The sequence below is a fragment of the Gasterosteus aculeatus genome, chromosome 12 (assembly GCF_964276395.1).
Source record: "Gasterosteus aculeatus chromosome 12, fGasAcu3.hap1.1, whole genome shotgun sequence".
Classification (NCBI taxonomy): Eukaryota; Metazoa; Chordata; class Actinopteri; order Perciformes; family Gasterosteidae; genus Gasterosteus; species Gasterosteus aculeatus.
In genome coordinates, this window is record NC_135700.1 from 8,672,937 (window position 1) to 8,697,710 (window position 24,774).

At 45.4% G+C, this 24,774-nt stretch overlaps 1 protein-coding gene across 3 annotated transcripts in view; it reads left to right on the forward strand.

The window, feature by feature from the left end:
* Positions 1 to 24,774, forward strand: part of LOC120835445 (protein diaphanous homolog 3) — a 123,826-nt gene that overhangs the window by 75,827 nt on the left and 23,225 nt on the right. For 2 of the 3 annotated variants that reach the window (XM_078085244.1, XM_040204411.2), the window contains 2 exons: positions 8,379 to 8,474; positions 9,067 to 9,129. In XM_078085244.1, coding sequence (XP_077941370.1) covers positions 8,379 to 8,474; positions 9,067 to 9,129 — 159 coding nt within the window. The remainder of the gene's footprint in view (positions 1 to 8,378; positions 8,475 to 9,066; positions 9,130 to 24,774) is intronic. The other variant, XM_078085245.1, reaches the window with a different exon arrangement.

Below are 24,774 nucleotides of genomic sequence, written 5' to 3' on the forward strand. Positions count from 1 at the left end.
GAGTTTTAACAATTTATGTTGACGTGCACAAATCTTCAACGAAAGCAGAAGGTTTGGTGTGCAGCTGCTGGGTTGTCATCGAAATGCAGCCAAATGCTGCATGAAAAATCATTGTCCTGAAGAAAAAGTCTGCTGGCTTCTGCAAATAGTGAGGCTTAACAGCTGTAACCTAATCCCCCCCCACCCATCCATTTGCTTTATAAATATGCTTCTCACAAATTGTGTAGAAGCGTGATAATATACCAAGTTAGTACATACAGTAGGAGGTACCAAAAATGTAGAAATAGTAGAAACGTCGATCCTGGCTCCTATTTGTCGACTGCAAGATTCTGTCGTGTCCAATCGAACACATACTTTCCTGGTAAATTACTTTGTAATGTGCAACAACGTGTTTTTACTGTCTACCCTGTAATTTTGCTTCAAAAGATGTCGCTGTGATGACTTCAGACAGTAGAACAAACACTGAAACCTTCAGTTACTCAATGGGACTTCCTGCGTCACGTTCCCATGCTTTGTTTTAAGACACTTTCAACCTGACCAAGCTCACTTTATGACTGCATGTTAACGTTTATCGCCTGCTCCCAGGAAGCTTTCTGGCTTTATGTTCAATATGTTTATTGCTGATAAGAGTCTGTTGGGTCATGAACAATCTTTGGGTTGGATTGGGACACATCTGGTTTAGCTTTTAAAATGTATTTTTTCTATCAAAAATATGTTTTTACCATAAATCTCCTTTGATGTTCCCTTGCGCTGGATAAATAATTTACTGAGCACATCATGAATTGATATCAACTTTGCCTATATTTCAGCAAGAAAAATACTCTCTGCTGTGGCCCTCAAGGATGATGTAGCTCATGTGATAACTTTATGTACAAAGCCGGTTGAGAGAGAGCCTGTGAAGAAGGTAACGCTTACCTCACGCCAGAGCATCTGGTTCCAGCTGCAGTGTTGTTGTTTTTTTCAGTTTGTTTCTCTTCACCCCTTTCGAACATAACGGATGTCATAAACTTGTTCAACAGTGAAGCCTCCAGACCCGATTCCAATGCCAAGGCCGAGGCTGGCACGGCAGCAGGGCTTGGCAATCCCAGCCCTGCACCACCATCCACAGCTAACACGACTATGCCAGCCGCCGTGGAACTCCCGGACACGTTAGAGTGCAAGCGGAGCGCCGCCATGCTCCATCCAGGCCAAAGTGCTGCCGCGGGCATCCCACCAGGCCAAGGCCCCTCCCTCTCTTGGCTGAGACGGAATGCAAATATACGCTCCATTTTCCAATCGCTCGCGTTTGTACATCCCTCAATTCTCACAATTTTGCCACAAAGCGCCTGAAGTTTTACGGTGCCGGGCTCCCCCCAAATGAAGGGTCGTGTCCAGTTGAAATGTAATGAACAGGAGTCTGGTGGATGGGTTGTGTACCATCCAGTCATGTCATGCTGTGGTTATCTGAAAATGCCAGCAACAGGGTTGGAGCCAATAAAGAAGAAAGCCTTCTCGAGGCGAGGCCGTTGTTTGTATGTGCTGTGTTGGTATTAGCACGGGTTCGTAATGTGCACGGATCGATCTGAATGCTCTGCAGATGGAGGCTTGAGGCTCGGCTGTGTCGTTGGCAGACGGCGTAGATGAAGGAAGTGCTGCTACCGGTATCATTAATTTGGTTTGAAATGTCACATTTGAATTATGTGACAACATATCATATAGTTTTAGTCTGTTTGTTTCCGACACTTTCAAAAGGCTCTTTAGCATTTTATTTTAATTTAGCAATTATGTTTATGTTATGTTTTTCTATAATAGGATGCTATGCTGAGTGAGGAAGAGAGACGTGCGGCGCCTTCGCAATTCGCAATTCACGTTTTACTCCCACAGTCTGCTCTTATGTATGCAGCTCTTATGTTTGCAGTATTTGCATTAACACCAGCCCTAAAGCCCTTTTCCCCAGCATGCAGCGTGATGGTGGCAGCATCCTGCCGGTGGGGATGCTTCTCTGCAGAAGCCCCCTGAATGGGAAGGTAGAGGGTAAAAATCAGCGCAGCAGAATCCAGAGAAATCCTCAAAACAAAACCTTGCCGGAATCTTTCTGAGAACTGGGACATGGGTAGGAATTTAATTAAAAACAGCAAAGTTTAAGCCCGGGGGGGGGGGGGGGGGGGGGGGGATCAGAATCCAGGCAGCAATTAAATCAAGAATTTAGATGCTGTGAAACTAAACAGAGGAGGAAGGGTGGGGTATAATTGCAGTGTCCAGATAACGATAACTTAACCACACATTCACAAAGCCGTAATGGTCGCCTCTTAAAATATTGGATTAGAGCACATGAACACTTATTAAATCAAGACTTTGTCTTTAATATGTGTACTACATTCATATTATTTTGTTTTTTCAACTTGTCAGTAATGTCATTTATTCATTTCAGTTAATCTTTGTCAGAGAAAAGTCCTTCTGATTAATGTCGCTTTCCGTGTGGTAAACCCCTCGTGTGTTAAATTTGCTACTCTCAGATTGACAGCTTGGACTTTGTTCCCTGTGTGTGTGTCCGTGCATGATGTGTTGTGCGCCCCTGCAAACTTTTCCAATTCAGAAAAAGTTCAGGAATAATTTCGTCAAAAAGGCTTATACAAATATGCCTGGAGCTTGAAATGTATTTAGATACGCTCAAATTTAAATGAAGCTAAAGGCAAACTCGGTGACATCCTGGAGAAGTGATGTATCTGGCAATGTACATGCACACGCACAAGCATACGCACAGCTTGTTGGGATGAAATTAATATGTGATAGAGATTTGGTATTGTGCTGCCAACCCAGGACAGGATTTTCTCTCTCTCTCTCTCTCTCTCTCTCTCTCTCACACTCTCACTCTGTCTCTCTCTCAGCCTATTTATTAACTAAAGAGCTTTCTCTTTGTTTGTCAGGGAGGATTGTCCTCAATGGAGATTTTCTGTGTAATCATCTGATTATCCATCAATTCCCTAAAAAGCCCCAGAGAGGCTGCGCTTCCCCATTATGCTGAAGGGCACAGCAATGAGAGACTGGGTGAAGGGGGGGGGGGGTTCCTGGAGGAAATGATCAAAATGGATTTTTGCTTCTTCGCTTGCCACAGGTATCTGCATTTAGTTTGGTTCCGGCTTTGCCTTCTTACGTATTCCCGCCATGTGAGCTACTCCCAGTTGGCTTCTCATTGGCCTCGGCCTTACTTACCTGCCCCGCAAGCTGGGCACCTCCAGACACAATAATGCGCGTTGGCCGGGCTGCGTCGCCTGCACTGCGTGTTCCGGCAGACTGAGAGAGCGAGCGAGCGCATTTGCTCGCTCACATTTGCATAGGGCCCTATGGAGATAGAAGTTCAGATTGAAAAGGTGTTTCTTTTTTTTCTGTCTCCTCTCGCTGTGCCTGGATGACAAATCTGTTGCATTAACTCCCAGGGTAGGCCGGGAGCGGGAATGTTTGTGGAGCGACAAATTACACATCAGAGCTTTATTTAACATTCCCTACATGGCTACAAGCGATGAACTATTAAGACGTCCAATGGAAGAACAGCGACAGATGCAACACTGCATGCAAAAATGCTAAACGCGTAGACGGTGCACAAACAAAACGAGGGGGGAGGAAGCTTGTATGAGATACTGTATGTTCTCACGAGATGGCGCTTGTACCTTTTTTTTTTTTTTACCTTTTTAAAGCCGACTCGCAATTGAGTTGGGACGGCGCCGGCTGCTGGCGTTTGCTGAAACCACTGGACGGTGGGCAACAAGCCTAGAGGTGTCCCAACGTTTGCCGAGTGTCCAACCGTTGTCGTTCCGTGAGGTGTGAACACAAACATGTCTGCTCCGGTCTGCGTGGTGTGAAAGGGTAGAACAGGGGTCTGTTGAAGCCTGTTGCTGTAGCGCCACAGTGCTACACGGGGGGTGTGAGCAAAGCAAGCTGGCACCACCCGTTGTTGGTGCAGAGCGGGTGCCGTTGCTCCTAAAACTGTTGCTGGTGTGAAGGTTTGATGGAAGTCGCCGGACCTGCTTCTGTTCCGTTGAGGGGTCGAGAATAAATACATTTTTGCATCTCCATTATTCAAGATGAAGTTTAAACAAAATTTTACATCAGCTAAGCAGTGTGTAAATTGATTAGCTTATATCCCGCATGGAAAGCAAAATACATTGGGGGGGGTTGTACTAAGGACTGCCTTGGTGATGGACTGCTGATCTGTTAGAATGACTCAGATTCCATTGCATCCAGATTCTATGCTGTCATCTGCGACAGCATACAAAATATATATATTTCACTTACGGATTGATTATCAGGGCCTGAAAAACTACCGAATTTATTTAGTAAAATTAACACTGTATATGACAAAGAAAAAAACAACCGCTGGGAAAAAGTCCAAAATGAAACCGCTCCGTTCTCTTATCCTGGTCGGATCGATGTCATGTTGTACAAACCCTTGTTTGATGCCCTTGTGTACAATAACATGAGGTGCATGTATGAATACATAGATGTCTTTATTACATGTGATTAGGTTATTTCATGCCACTACGGACACATGAAGACTTTTACTTGCAGCTAAACTCATTCCCTCAGTTGTGAGGATGGCCGGCAGGAACCAGCTACAAAACGCATTAGCTGGTGGTGGTGCGTGCTTTTCATTTCTGCATTTCATGATCTCTTCATCATCCGGTGAAACAGTCGGGCTACTTGCTTCTCTAAGTGTCAGTTGAGTGGACCACATGGTATTCAATGAAGGCGGGGGGCTGATTGGCCTCATTGCACCATTTGTCTTCTAAGTGTCCGCGGGAACGAGGCGGCCCGCCTGCAGTCGCTCCACTCAGGAGTGTCATTTTGTCTTGTGAGCCTTTTCCGCCCCCGCTCACCGGTCCTCCCCTGCTCCGCGCGGCCACCTTCGGGCCTTTGTCCTGACGATAAGTGCAGCGCGCTGTTGAGTAAAGTGGCGAGGCACACCGGTCCATGTCTGAACAGACCCAAGACAAGGACACGCACTCTGGGGCTGCATGTCCAGACGGTGGAGAGGGCCGGTCTGAGCAGGCTCTGATTAAATAGACAGCTGAAGTTTCACTCCACAGAGCTGGAGGTTAGGCTTTGCCTCGGTTGTTCGAGGAGATTCGGCTTTTTGTTGATCCCACAAGCACAACGTCATATTTCCACACGTTATTTTGTCTTCTTCCCGTTCCCAGTCCGACTCGACACACCCCATTAGAGCCAATCTGCCTCGCTTCCTGCTGCCCCTCACTACAAAATGCGTTGTTCTTAGAGCTCTGTGGAGTTGCATTGACAAAGATGTGAACACAATGCACTCCTACTATTCTTGGAATAGACTTCAGTGAGGCCTGGACTGGTTTGTGAGAGAGTCTTCATGTATTATTATTTTTTTCCTCTTCTTTTTTTGCGAAAGTTAAAGCAGAAAAGCTTCCGTGCACATTGCACGCCTGTCATGACAGTTCTGAGCCCAGATGCAGCGGAATAGAACTCGGCAGGGAGATTTTGCACATCAAAGCACCAATCAGACACCACTCTTCGCCGGCCCGTTCGTCTCGCGAGGCTTTGTTCTCGTGCCACGTCCTCCTCGTCGCGACCTGAATGAAGCTGAATGACTGTTTCCGGCCCATTTCACAGCGACTAGCCTGACTAATATCCCTCTGCCATGCGTTCCTCCTGCGTTACTGTCCATGTGACATGTCTGTGATCTCCCTCATAGGTTTGTGGGCGTGAGTGTATAAATATGTTGTTATTTCAGTTTGCCTGTCTGAAGGCACCCGCTTGTCTACGTCCTATGAAGCCGTTTTCTGTCTCGACCTGTCGGAGTTGCTCCCGATTGATGTTTTTTCTCCTGTTCATTCCCGAGACGCGAGATCTAAAGTGGGTTTTCTTTTCCCTCGCCTCCCGAAAGCACACAAAGGGTTTCATGTATCCTTTGGTTGGAGTCAAACGCAGTACTACACGTGAAGACGCACACTGCGTGGTGCAATGGCTTGATCTTCACCGTCTTTTGTGTGTTTGCTGTGCGCCATCCGCATTTTTGTTTACGTGTGTGTGTGTGTGTGTGGTCGGCAGCGTGAAGCTTGCTGCCTGCGATGAAACGCCGCGGCAGCCGAGACAAATTTGGACACGGAGGAGTGTCGGAGACTCGCGCCGCCTCTCCACTGCGTGTAATGATGAAGAACCCGGCGCACGTCAGTCAGTCAGGAGGAACACGAATGAAAAGCAAAACAGAGGACGGCGCGCACACGCTGTTGGAAGCAGGCGGGCATAGAAGTGGGCCACGATACATCCTCCAAATGTGTGTGTGTGTTTGTAGTCGCAGCTCGGTTTGGGGTTTGGGCACAACCACGGCCCACCGCTCCGGGGACCGTCTGCCCTCAATACAGAAGCTTCAGTGGGCTTGATGCAAAGGGACCATGTAGCGTGGAGCTGATTGACAGTTTTTGTAGGTCTGCAGAAATCCCACCACGGTCCCGCATGGTGCTGTGTGCATGAAAGGATATGGAAAACTCTGCTTGCAGGCCCCATGGTACTCTGGGACTGCGATGTATGTAGTTAGCGGCTTGTGAAAGAGACGATGAGGAGAATGGTGAGCTTCTGATGGAGGTGACGAGCTTCAGAGGTCGATCGCTGTCTGCAGTCCCAGCCCCCATTAATAGGCCGACGCTATATGCGTCTGTTAATATTTATAGCTGATTAGCATAGATCACATAACATATTTTTAAATGTGGGAATTCTGATTTAATTTAAATTTTCTTTTTTTTCACAGCGACTATTTCTTTCTACACTTTTATAAAATGTACTCATTAGAGGTCGGTATAAAGGGGCTGGTAATAACATAGAATGATAAATGATCAAATCTAACGCATGTCGAACACAAACTGCACCAATGATTACAATTAATTAGACTATTATCATGTTGTTGAGTCTATTGACTGTTTCAATCAGGAAAAACATCTGGCGTCCTTTTTTATTTAAGTCCAAAAAAAACTAAATATAGTGGGTGATTTAAATGTGTTTGACAATCAAAAAGAACCATAAAGAACGTCTTCTCCCTGATCTGTGGTCCCACAGATGAGGCTTCCTCAGGCGTGTGGAATGGCTACACTTGCCATAAGAGCGCTAATGGATAGAAAAGTTGACATCTAAAATAATAACATTTTACATATAGAAATAAATAAGTTGAGTTTGATGGGTTAGCACCGGTGTACTACAAAGAATGATTGGGATTTGATTTGCTTGTTTTTTAAAGCTGAACCATGCGTGCTCTGCTGAAGGTCCTTTTCCGGACCCAAAGCTGAAAGTGTTCTCTGCATACTTTAAAGTCTATTCTACGAGGGCGTCATTGGTGGAAATGTGAAGCTTAGGGGCAAACAGACCCTCACATGTGCTTGGAGGTCCACAAAGACTTCAAACATTATCGTCAACACAAAAGCGGTGTTGAAAAGAAAGCCCCCACGCGCACACCCTCTCCCATTTGCATGACAAGCAGAGCATCACTTATTATTGACGGGGTGTGTTCTCCCTCGGCATTCCCATATACCTCCCCTTTCACTGGATGCTGTTTTCACTGGCCTGGTCCATCGTTATGATTTTAAATGTCTTCTCTTCAAACCTTTTTCCTTCCAACAATCTATCTTGCTGGTTCCCTCGCCAAGCACGGACCTGATATCTTGTGTTGAGAGTATTGCAAAGTAAATATCGCATGATGGCAGGTTTGAGGAATCAGGAATCTGGAAACATTTATTTACCAAAATATGCCAAACATACAAGGAATTTGTCTTGGCGGTTAGTGCGCGACAGTAGACAGACAAGACAGCAGTGCACAAGTAATAAAATAAAGTAAAATGAAATGCTAATGCAATGGGTTAGTAGAATAAGGTTATGGGTTAGTATAGAACAAGGGAATAAAGTTAAATATTTTAAATATTAAAAAAGTTAAAAAGAAAAATGTTGAGTGTTTCATTCCAGCTTGACAGTGCACTGTACGTCCTTGTATTGGTGAGTTCTTCTCTGCGCCAGTTAACCCTGGAAGCATCCTAGTTTCAACTATTGCCATGGTTATCAACATTCAAATTCATCTTTTTTTGTGTGTTATTGTTATTATCTGATGAAGTCCCGTTTAGAGCATGCTGTCCCGGGTGCTGAAATGCATGGTTGATGGACAGGCGGTCCATCAATTACTTTGGGCCACGTGAAGTATTAACTGATTAGATTTTTGAGGTCAAGGTTGCTGGATGAAATTGGGAGTTGATGCCTTTTTGGGCCGACATCAATGTGAACTGCAACATGACTAACGTGCAACAGCGAGGCCATACTTCAATGCGTTTACTTATTCATTCGTATTGCTCCTCTGACTTCCGACAATCCCTCACTCTTTTTCTTCTTGGGTTTTTCAGAGAATGATGAGACGGGTGTGATGGATAGTTTGCTGGAAGCCCTGCAGTCAGGAGCTGCATTCAGAGACCGCAGGAAGAGAGCACCAAGACCCAGAGGTGAGTCTCATATCCTTTGCCTTCACCTTTGCACAAAGACAGATGCACACGCAGCACCCGCTACTCACATTGTACGTTATGGGCAGTATTCTGATTCCAGATAGAATTTCCAGTCCAAACCTGCCAACTGGATGCATACTTTTCTTGTCATGGCTTTAAAATGCTGGGTGAATTGGATGCATCCTTGTTTCATTGTGCCTCTGCTCCACACATTCTCAGTCCCCTGCAAAATACACCAGTTTGTTGTTTGAACACATGTTTGCTAGTAGCACACTGCCAGACAACAACCCGGCAACATTACTGCAACTGTCTGAGGTTTAGATCTCAGTAGATCAACAGCCAGTTATTTATTTTCTGGCAGTCCTAAATCCAAAATGCTCTTGAAGCCAAGTTGGGTTCTGTGCATGTTTTGAGGAGACGGTCCATTAGACTTTATGGGCAGTCGACAGTGTTGCCCTTCAACACTGTATTTTCTGGTAATGGTCTTCCCTCCACAGCCGTTCTTCAGCTCTCGAAGGCCCCCGCGTGATCTCTCTGATCCCTCTTAGCGCAGTAAGATATGTTGGCGTTAAATGTCCCCTGCCCTCCACAGATAACCAGCAGAAGACCATCAGCCCCAGCTCCTTCCGCCAGGTTCTCAGGCCTGTTCACTATGGTAAAGCAAATCATTGAAAAAACGCAAAGCTAAAGCTTCAAGCATGCTCAGCTCTGCCTTTTATCTGCTCTCAAAAGGTCATCCGAAAACAGCTCTTGCATGCTCTGCAACTTCGTCACTACAGTTCATGTGTTCTGCTTTTTTGTGTTTGTGTGTCCTGGGACTGTTTCAGTTGTCCTGGTGACCTTGTGTGCCGCCTGAAAGTGTGAAAGGTCTTTGGTGAAACCGTTTGAGGCAGTGTGTTGGGCGCACTGTAAGAGAAGCCCTGTGAGAATTCAGTGTGTAGACTGTACTCTGTTTGATCAGGTTCCTAAATTTGTCAGTAACTGCAGCACTTTCATGTTTAGTTTCTCGCCTGAGACAAATATACAGTCAATTTTTTTTTTTTTAAAGGCCGTTGAGGCCTTGGCACCAAAATCATGTCACGTCAACAAATGCAAGCCACTTGTTACTTAACGCTGTTTGGAATTCTAAATAAAAATGGCAAAATGTGCCTCTAACCGTGTGAATTCCAGGGTGTGAAAATCAGATACTTATTATTCCAAATCATACTTGCCCCGTGTCATTCGTAGCTGTAAACTAAATATTGTGCTTCGGCGGTTGCAAAAACAAACTGCAGCTTTCTTCTCTTGTCAAAGGTCTTTTACAATTATCACTGAAGCACTTCAAAATTTACACCGTAACCCAATTACCACTTATTACCCGTAATTGGAATCACTGTGGGCTGTGTACGGGCCCACATGAATACCATTATTCACGCTCAGTCCACCCACAAAATTGATGGCAATGATAAAAGGCCCTGCTCTGTTGTTCTGCCTCGACTTATCTGAAATGAGATTGGAAAGGGACGAGGGGGAGGGAAGTATACAGGGTGGGAGGAAAGAGACAGATAGAGGTGGCTGGAACATAAGAAATGGAGTGAAATGGTGTGCGGAGGTACGAAAGAGCCAATTGGTTTGGGTGAAACTAAGGAACAATGTTAGGTGGGGGGGGGGGGGGGGGGGGGGTGAGAGGCCTGTTTGACTGTGTGTTGGAGAAAGAGCCTGTTTGTATAAGGAATGCCGTATCATTGTTAAAAGAAAAAAAAGACATCCCGGTGTCCTGTACAGGTGTGCAGGACGGCTGCCTGGCCGGCGGCCCCCAATGCCGGCGCCAACGGCGCTCGGGGGCCCGGAGCCAGTCACTGCAGGCGGCGTGCGTGCTCATCGCCGGCCTCGCAGAGCAAACGTGGCTAATTACTTTCCTCTGCCCGGCACCAGCGCAGCCCTCTCAGTGCCCATTCATCTTAATTTCCCCCTCTCTGCCATCTGCCTCCTAAATAACACTCCTCCTCATTTCCCTACCATCCCATATCCCTGCTGTCTTGCTCGATACTCTCACGGCCTGACAATGGCCCTCCCCAAACATAATTGCCTGTTATGGGTATGGAGTCTCTCAGCTGCTCCTGCCGCACCCCCTCCCCTCCCAGCTCCCTCTCCCCCTGCGGAGATCCGGCCCTTAATTGCCCTGGGTTTAGTCGCCGGAGTGAGTGAAACCCACTGGATGCTCCGCGTCAAGTTTGGAGGTGATGAAGTTTAGTCGCTGGCACGAAGCACTTAAACAGCTGCTTTCACTTTCACACCACCCAACCACCTCTTTTTCCCAGTTTTAAATACCCTTTTAATAATTGATCTCAAGGGTTCTGCTACACTCCAGCGGAGCAGCGGAGAGAATTGAAAACCAAAAACATCCGTGCCACAAGATGCTGTAATTTTAAAGGGGAGGGATTGAGATGGTTGGTCAAAACATGCGCGCCGTCGTTAAGCTCCCACACCAAAGGACACTCAAGTGCACCAGGGGGGGTTTTCTGCAGTGGTGCACTTTTCGCTGTCTGCGGAAACAAATTTGACGGCCCATAGATGGTGCTCCCCATCACAAGTTAAACTACGAGTGTTGGTCTTCCTAGTTATGAAGAGTGTGATTACCCCAAAGAAGATTTACAGGCACTACTCCACTGTTTGCGGCGCCCATGGTCCCCTCTTTTTGCGCTTCCTTCTTGTTGTCTTCCTCTTGTACTCTTCAGTTTACTGTAAGTAATAAATTATAAAAGAAAGGTTCCTCGCCTGCGTCCCCAGGATTTGTCCCCACCTCCTCTGTCTCTCATCTCCTCTCCTCCCTCACTTCTAAATTGGCTCAGCGCGCTTTAACATGAGCCAGCAGCTACGGTGTTTAGCTCGGTCTGCAGCCTCCCTCAGCACACACTGAGAGAGACACACACACACACACACACACACACACACACACACGTAAACTTCAGGGGATGGAGGTAAGCAGGCTTTGCGGTGGCTGTGGCCTGGGTGAGGATAAGGCTGCAGGGCTCCAGGGCTCCTCCACACTCTAAATTGGATTGCGCTCCACAGAATGATGGATCGATGGTGGTTAGCCACACAGGTGTAAAAGACTCGAATCTGCAAATTGAATCTATAAGGCACCCGTAGCTTTTTTAACTGTGCGCTTCTGGAAACATCTCTCGAGGCGCCGTCTGGTCATTTCAGTCTTCTATGCAAGCCCTCGTCACATGTTGAGGGGAATCACATAACTGCACTTATTTTATGGTTTGGTTTGACGGAGAGCAAGCGCCTCAAACTGCAACGCAGCACAAGCCCCATTTAGAGTGTGCGTGCGTGCTCGAAGGCCTTTCACGTGGACTGATGATCCATTATGTGTGAAGAGCAACGAGCTTTGTGTGGGAGTAAATGTCTTTGTCTTTAGGAGCCATTACTTCAGAATGTCTTTGGTGAAACCCGACCTAACAATTATCATGTGTGATAAAGCTCTGAACTGGAGCTTGAAATTGATATAAAGGTCATTTCACAACGCCGCTGAACCCGTTTACCAAGTGGAAGTCGGAGTTACGTCTCCTTACTTTCCCGTTATGGTCTTCGGCCATAAGGGGAAGCCGGCGGTTGTCGGAGATGGTTACGTGGCTACGTGGTTGCCAAGCGGACTTCTTGACCTGCTCTTTGCTGAATGCAATTTTCTGTATAATGTTGGGTCTTTGGTTCACACGCTCAGCTATTCAGTGTGGGCTTCAAATGGCTTGCGTATTTACACGTGTCAATGGTTGTAGGGGAAGACCGATGGGCTGAATGCGACTCAATCCGCCATCTCTTTCCTGAAGCTGTGCTGCACGAAATCGATTAGACGAGTGAGTTTGAGGTTGAAATGAAAGTTAAAAACCGGAGAGGAAGTGTGTTGACTCCTATCCCTGTGTGTTCTGTGTGCGCACATGTGAGACTTTAGTGAAAAACTAGCTCAGAGTGTCAGTCACTCTCACTTCCTGCGGCTGAGATGCTCCAGTGGAATCTGCTGTTAGATGCTCGCCTCCTTTGATTGGGCCTCATATAGACTGTGAGATGTGGATTCCACTGCAAGCCACTGCATCCAGCAGATACCGTGTGTTCTTCCCCGCCCCTCTTTCACTTTCCCGTCTGTTCGTATCAACGTCAATTATGGGATCCTTCCAAAGTTCGCTCAGGCGACTTTACTTTTTGATTTTGTTTTGTCTGCGCTTTATCTCTCCCCCCCCCCTCGCCTTGCTGCTTTTTCACCAGACATGACATAAGCAAAAAAGGGGTTATTAAATCATTTCATTGAACCCGAGACAGAAAGAATAGCACCGACGCTGTCCTCCCAAGATCCATTTGAATTGATGCTGCACGTCGCCGTTTCAAAAACCGTAACTGTATAAGTTGCTGATTTATCTGCATTTGGTCGTAATATATCATCCACACATCACGTACGCTGTGTGCGTTTTTCATTAAAGTGACAGGTTATTCCCAAAGAGCTTCTGTTCCTGAACACCACGCGCTCACTCTCCCACTTCCATGCATACATGCATCCCAATTGTCTGCTTAAACCCCCCCCCCCCCCCCGTGTATTTTGATGATGTGTGGGTCGAAGGTCAAAAGGCCGCTCCTTAGGTTGGGGGCGGCGGCGATGACTGGTGCAGGTGCGCTGCTCTCCCCAGTCACCTGACCACTTGCAGTCACAGTGGCTCTCTAAACCGCTGCACTTTGATTGATGTCCTTAGAAATCTGGATGGCTCTCGTAGACCAAGGAATATCCAGGTGGGAAAGTGTAGCGCGACCTGCCTTTGTCTGTCCGTCTGAAGTGCTGCACTTGGTGTGTCTGTGTGCATGTTTGAGCCTTTGCACGCGTCCATTGAACAGATGGAACAAGAGGTCACCTTAACACCTTTACAGAGTAGCCAGTGTAGTTAGGTTGGTGGGTTGGTAACTGAGGGATGTGGAGAAAAAGGAAAGGAACGTTCTTTTTATTTTAGATTTGCTGAGAACAATGTTTCTTCTTTTCACTGAATTCCGTGCTGCAGTCTTTCACAGTTCCACTCAGGTGTGCACAGAAACTGCCTATTACAAAACAGACGGATCACTTAGCAGCTTTACTCGAGTAGCTGGAGATTAATTGTTACTGATTCCTTGCTGCTAGCTAATCTCTGTTATTCCTGCCCCGTCCAAAATGTAAGAAGGTGAGAAAGTGAAATGCTGTGCCGTATATTCACATGACTGGTTTGGGAGTTCAGCATGATGGATGAGAGCAGCGCGCACAAACACGCGACGTCACCCGGCATCAGCCGTGCCCACTCGGCCCTAAAAGAAAACAGATGATAACCAACACCTCTGCACTCTGCTCGGTGCTGCTACATCCCACGCTTTTTTTTTTTTTTTTGGCCAAGTCCTAAGCCGATCAGGCTCCTCCGATATCCACTTTTAGCTGGATTACGTGAAAGCTGGGCTGTAATAAAGGCTGTGGATCGTGAAATGGAAACTGGTGCTTAGCATGTTGAGCCAAGGACCCTAATCAGCCCGCTCACACCAGCTCCCAGGCCTCAAACTGCGAGTGAAGCCGCTAATGTGGGACCGCTTTTCAGCCGGCGTCCGCCTCGTCTCTTCTTTCCGCCTGCAAACGTCTCGCCTTCAGCCGGCCTCGACACACGCCTCGTGTGCGGGGGAACAAAGGCGGCAAAGCCGATGGGTTGTGTTTCGATACACACCTCATATTTTACAGGTCTGATGGCATTGTTTTCCTCCCGTCTCGCCCGCTGTCTGTCTTTGTCCCTCCCTCCTTCCCGCCCCTTTCCTCATGAAGCGGTTACGTACGTTGATTGAGACCAGGCTCTTGCATAGTCTCGTTAATAATGCAGTGAGAAATGAAGTCATTCTCACCGTGGCTTTGTGCTAATTAAATTTTACAGAAGCCTTATCGCCGAGACACACACACACATATTCCTGGTTCACCCACATTTGCCGACGCCAGCAGCCATATCGCTTAGCCGTCAGTGAGAGAAAGCGCCAAGGAGATCGTTATATGAACTTGTTGTTGCGGGAGGGAAACGAGCCCTGACCTCTTCGTATCCATGCCCTGTGCAAAGGGAGGTGCTGGAGTTCGGTCTCTTTGGTAATACCTTTTGGTAAAGGAGCGTTACAAGTGCTGTAGCCTCATTCCGCCCCACTCAGCGCACAGCTGGGCTTCCATCTTCTCGTCCAATTGCGTTCCTTTATTTCTTTGTCTTTTTCAGCAGGCGGTCTGTCTGGCTTTTTGCTTCGGGCTAACATTAGCAACCGGTCACACTGTGGGCTTTGGCAGAAAGAACACATCTGCGTTATGCTTATGCTATGTGGCGCTATGCTTGCCCACTAAGCCGTCTTGACTATAGCGTTAAAGCGTGGACTTCATGTAGGAGGGATGAAATGGGATCGCTTGTGACTTTTCTTTCTTTTTTAAAAATCCACTCTCCTTCCAGCTGTAATCAATCAGTAAGCAGACCTGTATGGAGGCGAGATGGCTAAACAGTATCGCCGTCTTATGCCCATACTTACTCATTCAGAGGCCTGACTGTATAGAACCACATGCATTCACTTCAACACGTACACACACACTGATGTATAGCCTTGAGTCACACGGCCATGTTTGTGTCTCTGGCCTGTGGGCTTAAGAGCTTCATTAGCCTGGCACTAGCTTTGATTAGCATCCTCGGGGGTACAAATTACCAAATAAACTCAAGTGATCTTGTGTAAAAAGAAACTTCTCTCTGGCAGTTTCTGCAGATTTATGAACATTTTACAAGCATGTGATCGGCTGTGCCATTCAGGAGAGGGTAGTTTTGCCTTAAACGAGGTCTTTTTACTGAGGATTTTTTCCCCCCAAAAAACAAAGCAAACAAGAAAAGTACCCAGTTAACGATATTGTATTGACTGCGTGCTTGAGTTTGTATACTTTGTGCTTACAAACACGCGTGCCACATCGCCGTTGTTCTTTCAGGGCGGCGATGTGTGGGGACGTGGCGTGTGCTCTCGCATCGTCCAAGACTGTTTTTCCATTGAGGTGAAAATTCCTGCCTGCTCTGTAATAACGGTACTTGACATTTCCCGCTTCTCCAGCCTGTGGAGACTAGCAGATGCTTTCCATTCCAGTTGAACCCATTAGGGCCTTCTCCTCTCTACTGCGTCCAGTAGCCTGTCCTTTTGCTGGGCCCCCCCTGAATGTCAAAACTCACTGTTTAGCATCACAATAAAGCAGCTACTGGGTAGAGCAGCAAAGGCAAGGAAGTGGCTGCTGGCTGGCAAAGGGCACAGAAAAAAAGATGCTTTAAAAAAAGCTCATTTAGTGCTTTATAATGAGTTTGTTGTGTAATTCTCGTGTTTGTTTTTTGATACATTGCGTTACTGCATTTTAAATCTGCATCACTGGTCAAGAGCTCGGACTTTCCTTTGACCTCCAATAGAAACAATTGAGTTGCTTGGCCTTGTTTTGCGCGGGTGAGTCCTGTGATGGATGTCTCATCCGGACGTTGTAAAGTGGTCTTTCTGTAAATTTGGCTTTGCTTATTCTTGTCCAATGGCGGTGTCGTTGATACAGTAGGATCAGACTTCTGTTTCAGTATATCCTCATTTTAGCCCCTCCATAGGGAGTGTAGCTTTTTGTTTTTCACTAATGATGCATAATTCCAGTTCTCGGAAACCACCTAAAGTGGAGTGGCAGCAGTTAAAGTCATGGTTGAAGATGGGATCTTTCAGTAGCTCTTTCAACTCGCAGCACATCAAGTAAAAGCTAATGACTGCTCACACATTTTTTAAATTTGCTTTGATGTGAACTTTGTTTTGCCTGTTGTTGGAAGCAAGTCTTACATGACCCAGTTACTCTTTAAATCATTTATTTTGATTCCAAAGCCTCTGTGTCAAAAATGCCTGGCTCCAAGCTTCACAGGACCAATAATTTCCCTCCGCTGTCACTAATGAAGTAGAATTTGTTGGGGATACTAAAAACACATTTAATAAACAAGCCATATTAATTATCCTTAATTAATGAATCGTATTAGAGCCCAGTGGGGGTAGAGGTTTGAATTTATAGCAAATTCAACAGAAACATCTATTGATTGGTATGTAAAAAATAAATTGTGAAAAGAATAAAGAAAAAACACTCAACCACTTTAAATTGTAAGCAAGTTTTGATTAAATGAAAAATGTAATAACCTTGCACAGTAGACCTGATTATTGTTTTTGGTTACCAGGCCAAGGCCTCTATGGCTAGTGTGACTATTTTTCTGAACAGGGAGGTAATTAGTGGGTTCGACTGGTAATTACGTTGTCGGACAAAGAGGAGAGCGGATGCCTAAATGTATTTCACAGATAGTTCTGCGTTTGTCCACACAGGCAGCCACACACAAATACGCGCACTCGTGTGTGTGTGTGTGTGTGTGTGTGTGTGTGTGTGTGCGCACAAATTCTATTCAGCGTGCAGCAACATCTCCAGCCAAACACATTTATACACATTTGTTTTGATACAACGTGTCTCTCATTTGCAAGCTGAAATAATAGAAAATTGCTTATTTGCATCTACAGCATGAAATTGTCTGATACTGGTGGGAAACCGAGTGGGCTGAGCAGGGCTATTGGGATGTAGCTGGCTGAATTGGCTTTATTGTTTTATGTACCTCATTACTCTCACTTTTAGGTCCGTTCATGATGCCATTCACGCAAAGATGGGAGCCTTTAATGCTGCTGGAGCTAATGCGTTTAATTTTTCCCAAAGCACAAATGAATGATACCTGGACGGTTTCCCACAAATCTTGCCTCATGTCAAACGCTCATTTTTTATACATCCTTTGCTTCGCTGTTCTTCCGAAGCTCATACCGACATAAATGATTTACCCAGCACGGCTAGAGACCTTAATGGACGAAAGTCTAGAACATGATTTCTTCAATTTGCAAGCTATATCGTTCAAACAAAGATGTTTCCTGATATAGATGTTGTGTCACTTGAGACTCATCCTCCTTCAATGACAGTGACGCATGTTGCATAAATAAGACATTGGCAGCACAGAGGCTTGTACAGTGCGTGCGGGGCGAGTCAGTCGGGGGAAATGTATGCACTTCCAATACCTGGATAATAATAAAATCTCACCTGTAACATTTGTTAAATTGTGTGTTTGCATTTATCTTGTTTATATACGTATATTTTCAACCACTGTGAAAATCCTTCCCTTGGAAGCACAAAGAGAGTAGCACAGTACATATGTGAGCTAAAATAATGCATGGAGAGGTCAGGGCACATGCAGGGGAACATTTAGCATGCTTAAGTGCTCTGCGATCAGAGGAGAAGTCACAATACCTGCAGTAAGTCCTCGGGGTTTGCTGATTAGAGAAGATGAACACTTGACACCACTCTGGGTGGATTTACATTTTGTGCGTGTGTGTGTTACTGTGTGCATTTGTCCTGCTATCGCTGCATGGATTGCTGCCTTGCAATTATTAATAGCCAAGTTGTTATGCCTATATTCTTTTATACATTGCATTTTAGAGCAAGAACAAGCAGTGGAAATGTTTTTTGATGTTACTGAACAGAATACAACAGAACCTTTTGTGTTTTTCAGCTCAGAAATTCATGGAGTCAGGTGGACCAGTTTGGCTGTTTTATAGGGTAGTCGGCTCTATTGCATAGGAATGCCGGACATCACTACAGGCTCAATTGCTATGACAGAAATCTTGTGTCGACATTGTGCTTTACACCAGCCTTCATTTTAAGATTACAGTGTCACTTCTCTGTCTTTTCCTCAGTTATTTATCTTTAAAGTAGAGAAAAGACACTTACAAAAGTCCATGGGGACTAAGCCTTGGCTTCCCAGCTCGGCGACTTAGCCTGGACTACAGTTGAAAGCTTTAAGAAGATAGAGGTGGCCCAAGGATAACAATCTTTACGTATTGTTCTCTTCTTACCATGTAGACAAAGTGTAAGACCGTCCAGCCTGCATGGGCTCGGGCGTGTGACGGGGTTAATGAACAAAGCATATCCGCCGAGGACGGTTTTAGCGGGAAGTGGCTGGGTGCCTTTAAATCATCCATCAGGCTCTCCGGCGAGCCGAGCCCGAGCTCCGACAATGAAAGGTGTTTGGGCTACAGCAGAAGGGACATGATTTATCAGGGAGGTGAGTGATTAGGACTAAAAAGATGATCCTATAGTGTGTCATGAAACACGGAAAGAATAGGAAACGGGGACCTGTGAAAAATAGCCACGCCGAGACGTGGTGGATAAATGAACTGTGGGTGTGTTTTAAGTTTGAATGGAGAACGCTGTAATGGGTTTGACTGGAAAAGGGGCTTGCCAGTGAGACAGTGTCCTTGATGGCTCTGCGACATTTCCTAGCTAATTGCTGTAGTCCTTCCACCCTGTCACTCTGTAGTGGCACATATAAAAACATCTTGCTCGGAGAAAAATGACTAAATGTAGTCGTGGATAATTATGTCTCCGGTGTTAGAGGGGAAAATGATGGGGACCAAAATAGATCAGTGACAGGGAAAAACTCTCAGATCTCCCCCTGGAAGTATCGTGGATTCAAATAATAAAACACTTAACTTGACTTTTTCATGTGCAAATTCAACTTCACACATTGACAGTTCTCACCGGCTCTGCAGATGACTTGCTTGGATCTTACTTATGTCTTATTTTTCTCGTACCAGATGCAAATCATTATCTTTTGTTTTGTCCCGGCTCCCGAGGTTTTTGAAGCATTCATTCTTCGATGAAAGGGGGTAAAGGAGTTGACATCCACTTTAGTAAGCCTAAATGATCCACTTTGAAGATCCAAGCGGAGATAAATAAATATTAACAAACAATGAATACAGACCAACTCCTCTCTGATGGAGCTCCAGGGGTGAGTTGATAGACGCCTAAGATACAGAAGAGAGAAGGGTGTTGAGATGAAAAACAAACAAGCTGAGGTGTGTCAGCCTAGAGCCTGTTTTCGTATCTAGTGTGTTCTTTATGGAACCCTTTGAACAACGCCATTTCCTGTTGAGACTAGTTATTGAAATGGAAACTGTATTAGATGTGTCGCTTTAACCTCCCCAGCTGCAGCTTTTAGCCTCGAGCACACGACACCATTGTCTGTTCCTCAAAACAAAGCTCTCGCCAACATATAGTGATCACACTGTACAACGCAGGCCAGATGGCCGTCATACACTGTCGTGTTTCGCACTAAGGATTTTGGTTGTAAGAAATTTGTTGTGAAAAGTGGCATATTTTTTTAGGTTATGAAAAGCTGACCATTTTGTTTTTTTAACCCCTGAACTTTTGTGCAAAAATAAAAGATCCGATTTGATGGGCATTTTGATGTGCCATTGAGAAAACAGTATCCGTTCTGCTTCTGTTAAATTTCTACGAAGCAAAACATATTTGAAAATATCCGGATCGAGTACTTGATCACTTGTTTCTGACCTGAACACAATTATGTGGGACGGGATCCCAGCGATTTGTCCTGGACTGATGAACCGCGGCAGCCCAGGAAACGCTTTAGTGAAGGTTGTTAAAGAGCCTCAACCAATTGAACATGCAGGTGCCTCAACTAATGTGTGCAGAAATATACTTCTCTCCTCACCCTTAATCCCACCTTTTTTAAGGTCACAGGGTCGTTTTTTGCTTATTTTATTGGTGTGGCAGCGGTTATGTCAGAAATGGACCTCTTACAGATTAAAGGGCGATTGTGTGTATGCTAAGATATCACAAGGCTCAAATGGAAAAAATGAACTGACTGCATTACAGCCCAATCATTCTTCTCACCTTCGTCCTGTGATATGGTCCTCGCACTGAGGCGGAAATTGAAAAAAGGGGAAGGGACAGCAATGGGGAGCTCAAGGTAAGAACAGATGGAATAAACCAAGTCAGGGGGACAGGTGTCCATTCCTCTCGTTTTGGTCACTGTCAACCCCCCCCCTCACTTTCAGTGGCTCTCTGTCTCTCACTCTCGACTGATGAAATTGCAGATGATTTATACCAAACGTCAGCGGAGGGCGCGGCGGACTGCTGCTTCGTCCCTGTCAGAGCCGAGTGGAGCCTGAGGGAAGGCGGCTTTGCTTATCAATCAAAGCCCCTCTTCCACCACCGTCAGCTCAAAGCTTACTGGATCACCGGCTCCCCGAACCCGGGGCCATCCGGGGGTTGTCATGGAGATAGCGGCGTACGGCAGCGCAGAAGCTGAAGCAAACAGGAAGTGACACAAAGCCCTTGCAGGGATCACCCTGTTGATAGAAGCATACTGTTTGGCATAGATTGTGCGCTGTGAAAGCGGCGCCTCGTTGCCGCCCGTCTGGCTGCTGTTGTTACCGAACCCAACAGCCCCAACAGCCCCGCCTCCAAACAGCCACTGAACTCCTATTCTGTGATAAGTAGACTTCCCAGGTGATATGTCTCCTCTCCTGCTACGGCGTTGCCTTTTTTCCCCCCTCAGCCACGGATGTAAGGCAACTGTCTTGTTTATCTGCGGATTTGCGAGGAAGGCCCGCCCTTAATCATCCGTCATTTGCAAACCCGTGTGCGATTTACTTTTCTTCCTCCCCAATTCACACCCCACTGTTTATGCGGGGGTTTATGATGAGGTCTTGCTGCTTGATTACAGACGTGTTAGAGAGGTCTGTGCGTGGCAGGCGCTAATTTGTCAGGCTGCTTTGTGCGGATAGAAAGCATCAGGGCGAGGTCGGAGTCAATTGCTCTCATCCGCCCAAGTGGAGCTTTCAAAGCAGCAGCAGCGGGTAACCTGAGCAGGCAAAGGATGTCAACTGGGTTCGGTGGAAGAAATGGAAACCTGTAATTGTACGGTGTACAGATCACTATCCGTCTGATGTTCCTTTATTTAAAAAATGATGGTGAGCTAATGGTAGTTAAGAATCTTTACAGTAAATGTTAATAGGGTTGACGGTGGCTCACGGGGTAGAGAGGGTGCGCTGGGAAGGGCGAGGTTGGCGGATTGAAATGACCTGTAATGTAAATACCCGGACAAAAATTGACAAACTTCTTACATTTTTTTTTTTAAATATAAATATCCCATAAACGTTTCAAAAACATAATTCAAACCTTTTAAATGGGCCTGTCATATTGCTCCCAAAGGCGTTAATGTGAGTAGTTCCTAGCAGGCCTTTTCCAACCAACCAATCAACACACCAAATAAGATGGATCCTGGATTCTTCTCTAAATATGATGCTGTATTTGCAGCCATTGTTATGCTTGTGTTGCACGCTGAATGCTCATGTGCTTTCGCACACCTAGTGTGTGTAAAGCTCTTTTTTTCAGACATGGACAGACCCCAAAATAGTGATAACGGCCACACTTATTTAATGTGCAAGCACATTAAAAAAGAAAATGCTTTTGACAGTGTGTTACAACTATGCCGGTTTGCTCAGCCCAGGTAGCCGTAAAGAATGTCCTCAGAGGGCAGATGAATTGGATAATGGCTTTTTCTTTTTTCTTTCTTCTCTTGCTTGAGGTAAATAATTACTGGTTCTGCTTAGATTCCATGCTGCTGAGCCTCATTAAGCCACAATTTAGCGTTTATGCCGCTTTCTACCAGAAGCAACAGCTCTGACCGCGCTGTGGTCTCTGTCTCTTGTCGTTTGACCTTAGATGCACTTAATCTTTGTCATCGTCTCTGCTCATTTGATCTCTTTGCATTCAGAAGAACATATTTGCTTTGTAAACAATCATTTGTGACCAGTAACTGATTTTAATTTTGCATTACAGAAAAGCATCACTTGTGTTTTTGTCTACGCTTTCCAACAAAGGCGCTTGACGGATCATTTCTACTTTAGCCTAACCGTGTGTACGTATATTCCATACTCCACCTGATTTTGGTCAGTTTTGGTCACACGTCTGTGCATGCATGCCCGTGCACATAGTCAGAGTAACTGTGTGTGGGCCTGTCGTCTCTCATGAGGGCTCATTAAACAAAGAGTGTCAGAGAGAGATATCTGGTATACTAGCATCTATAATACATCAAAGACTATCGAAGACCTCTTTCATATGCCACAAAGAACTAAAAAACTAACTTTATTAAGATTATATGCTGGTCAGGTCTTGGCTTCCAGAAAAGTGCACAAGACAAGTGGTTTAGTTTAATCTTGTTTATTTGTGGGGAGAATTCTTGTGAGGTAAACAAGCGGTTCCACTGCTTTTAAGATAGAAGCCTCCCTATTTAATTGCTTGATCCCATCACCGATTAGTTCGCCGTTAGCCTCAAATGCTTAACTCTAGAGAGCAAAGTGATTACTGTGGCAGGTGTTTAAGAATCCCTCTTCCATAAGATCTGAGTCGCTGCAAAGGCTGCAGCGTGTCTGAGACAAGACCTAGACTGCAACCGCATTTTTAAGAAAAGAATTATCCATTGTGCCTTCCGTTGCCATTCCGATGGTCAATGAACTGTACTCGTGTAGGGCTCTTTCTAGACTTCCGACCTCTCAAAGCACTCCCACCCTTCAAGTCCTCATCCCCTCGTTGACACGCTGATGACAGAAGCTACCAAACGGCAGCTGCCATCAGTGACTAACATTCACACACCGTAGTCCCAGCTCTGTGTTCTCCCCACGGACACATCGACGGGTTTGTTTTACATAAACTTGTGCTGTAACTCGATCAGAGTTCAATTGAACTCTTTCTCCTGAATTGCGCATCATGCGTGGCTTTAAGAATTAGATTTTCATTCGTTACAATCTAATGTTCTTTTACGTGATCTCATTAAAACCATCATTACAGTCTGTATGATATTTTTTTTGGTGTCTCACATTTACATTCTGTGATTTATTACTCAAGGATCTCAAACTCAGTGAGGAGAAAAATAAATGCTTCTCAAACCAAGAAGGTTCAGCAAGAAGATGTGGCGTTTTCTGTGTCCTTCAGTGGTCATTCATAGTGTTTCAACCTCAGACTGCTTGATCCCTAATGCTGAGCACACACACACATATATATATATATATATATATATATATATATATATATATATATATATATATATATATATATATATGTGCACAGCAGCTAAGCTGGATTTTCAGATAATAGGGTTTTCAGTATGTGGTGCGTGCGCATGTGTCCACGCACATGTACAGTATGCACTGGCCCGGTTGAGGTAAAAGGGAAGTAGAATGAATACTAAATCTTTATACAGGGGAAAATCAATGTAAATGTAAAAAGGGAAGAGTAAAATGACATTAAAAAGCCCAAATGAAGTTGAGGCCTCACTGCGGTCTTGTTTTTTTTGTTGCTAATAAAAACACTGGTTAATGTGAATCTATTACAATGCTAATCAGAAACACAAGGAGGTTGTCAGCGCTCCGCCTAAGCTGAATAACCCGGGGCGTCCTGCTGCTACGGTTTACTTACCTAACTCACTGTCTTGAACCACCTAATCCTCGTCATTCTATCTAATGCAATATGTGTTCTTCCCAGCTGGCAACCTGCTCAAGTCTTTCTTTCTCCATTTGTTAACCACGCTTCCTCTCTAGACTCTTGTGCTATAACAACAGGGAGGCTTTGCACAGTTTTAGATTCATACGTCTCAGTCAGGCCCAAGTATGAATCAACAAAAAAGGCAGCAAACCTTGTTTCAAAATATTTTCAATGTATTTCAACATTTACTTCTCTGCATGTATCTCATTCGTACTGCTGTTTGTCTCTACACCTCTTTATTATTTTATTATTATCACTTGTATACAAGTGTCTCTAATAAACAAGGCTGTGGCATGATTCAGTAATTCATGAATTCATTAAACATGCAGGAGCAATGCGAGTTACTTCCATGTGGCTCAGGTTTGTGACTCACACACTTCCTGCTTCCATTCTTTCCCTTTTGCAAACTGATGCAACGTCAAGCACATCTCTCATATCTACTCAGGGAGCTCCGTTTGGAGCTTCATCAGCGCGACGGGTATTTAAACTCAAAGTGTGTGTGTATTGTGAGTTACAGTATAGCGCAGCCTCTGTTATGGCACAATCACTGTGTGATCAATGTCGGTGAGACGGCATTGATCGGCTTGGTGAGGGAACCTTGTGATTGAGAGCCTGTGAAGCTGTGAACAACATTTTTGTCTCGCTCATAAATATGATTCATCCACGTTTGTGTTCACAGATAGCTGTTAGCTAGCAGGCAGAACCGCTTGAACTCCCCTGTTCGGTTTGGACGTTAGCGCCGAATGACTTTGGTGATCGTGAGGGGATCATTTGTGGGTTTGGGTTTGGACGACACTGGATGGATTGCAAGTTCATACTTATGTCCTCTCACAGCGGGATTTGTAAAACCCAAACACTGTTTTGTGAACAAGACTG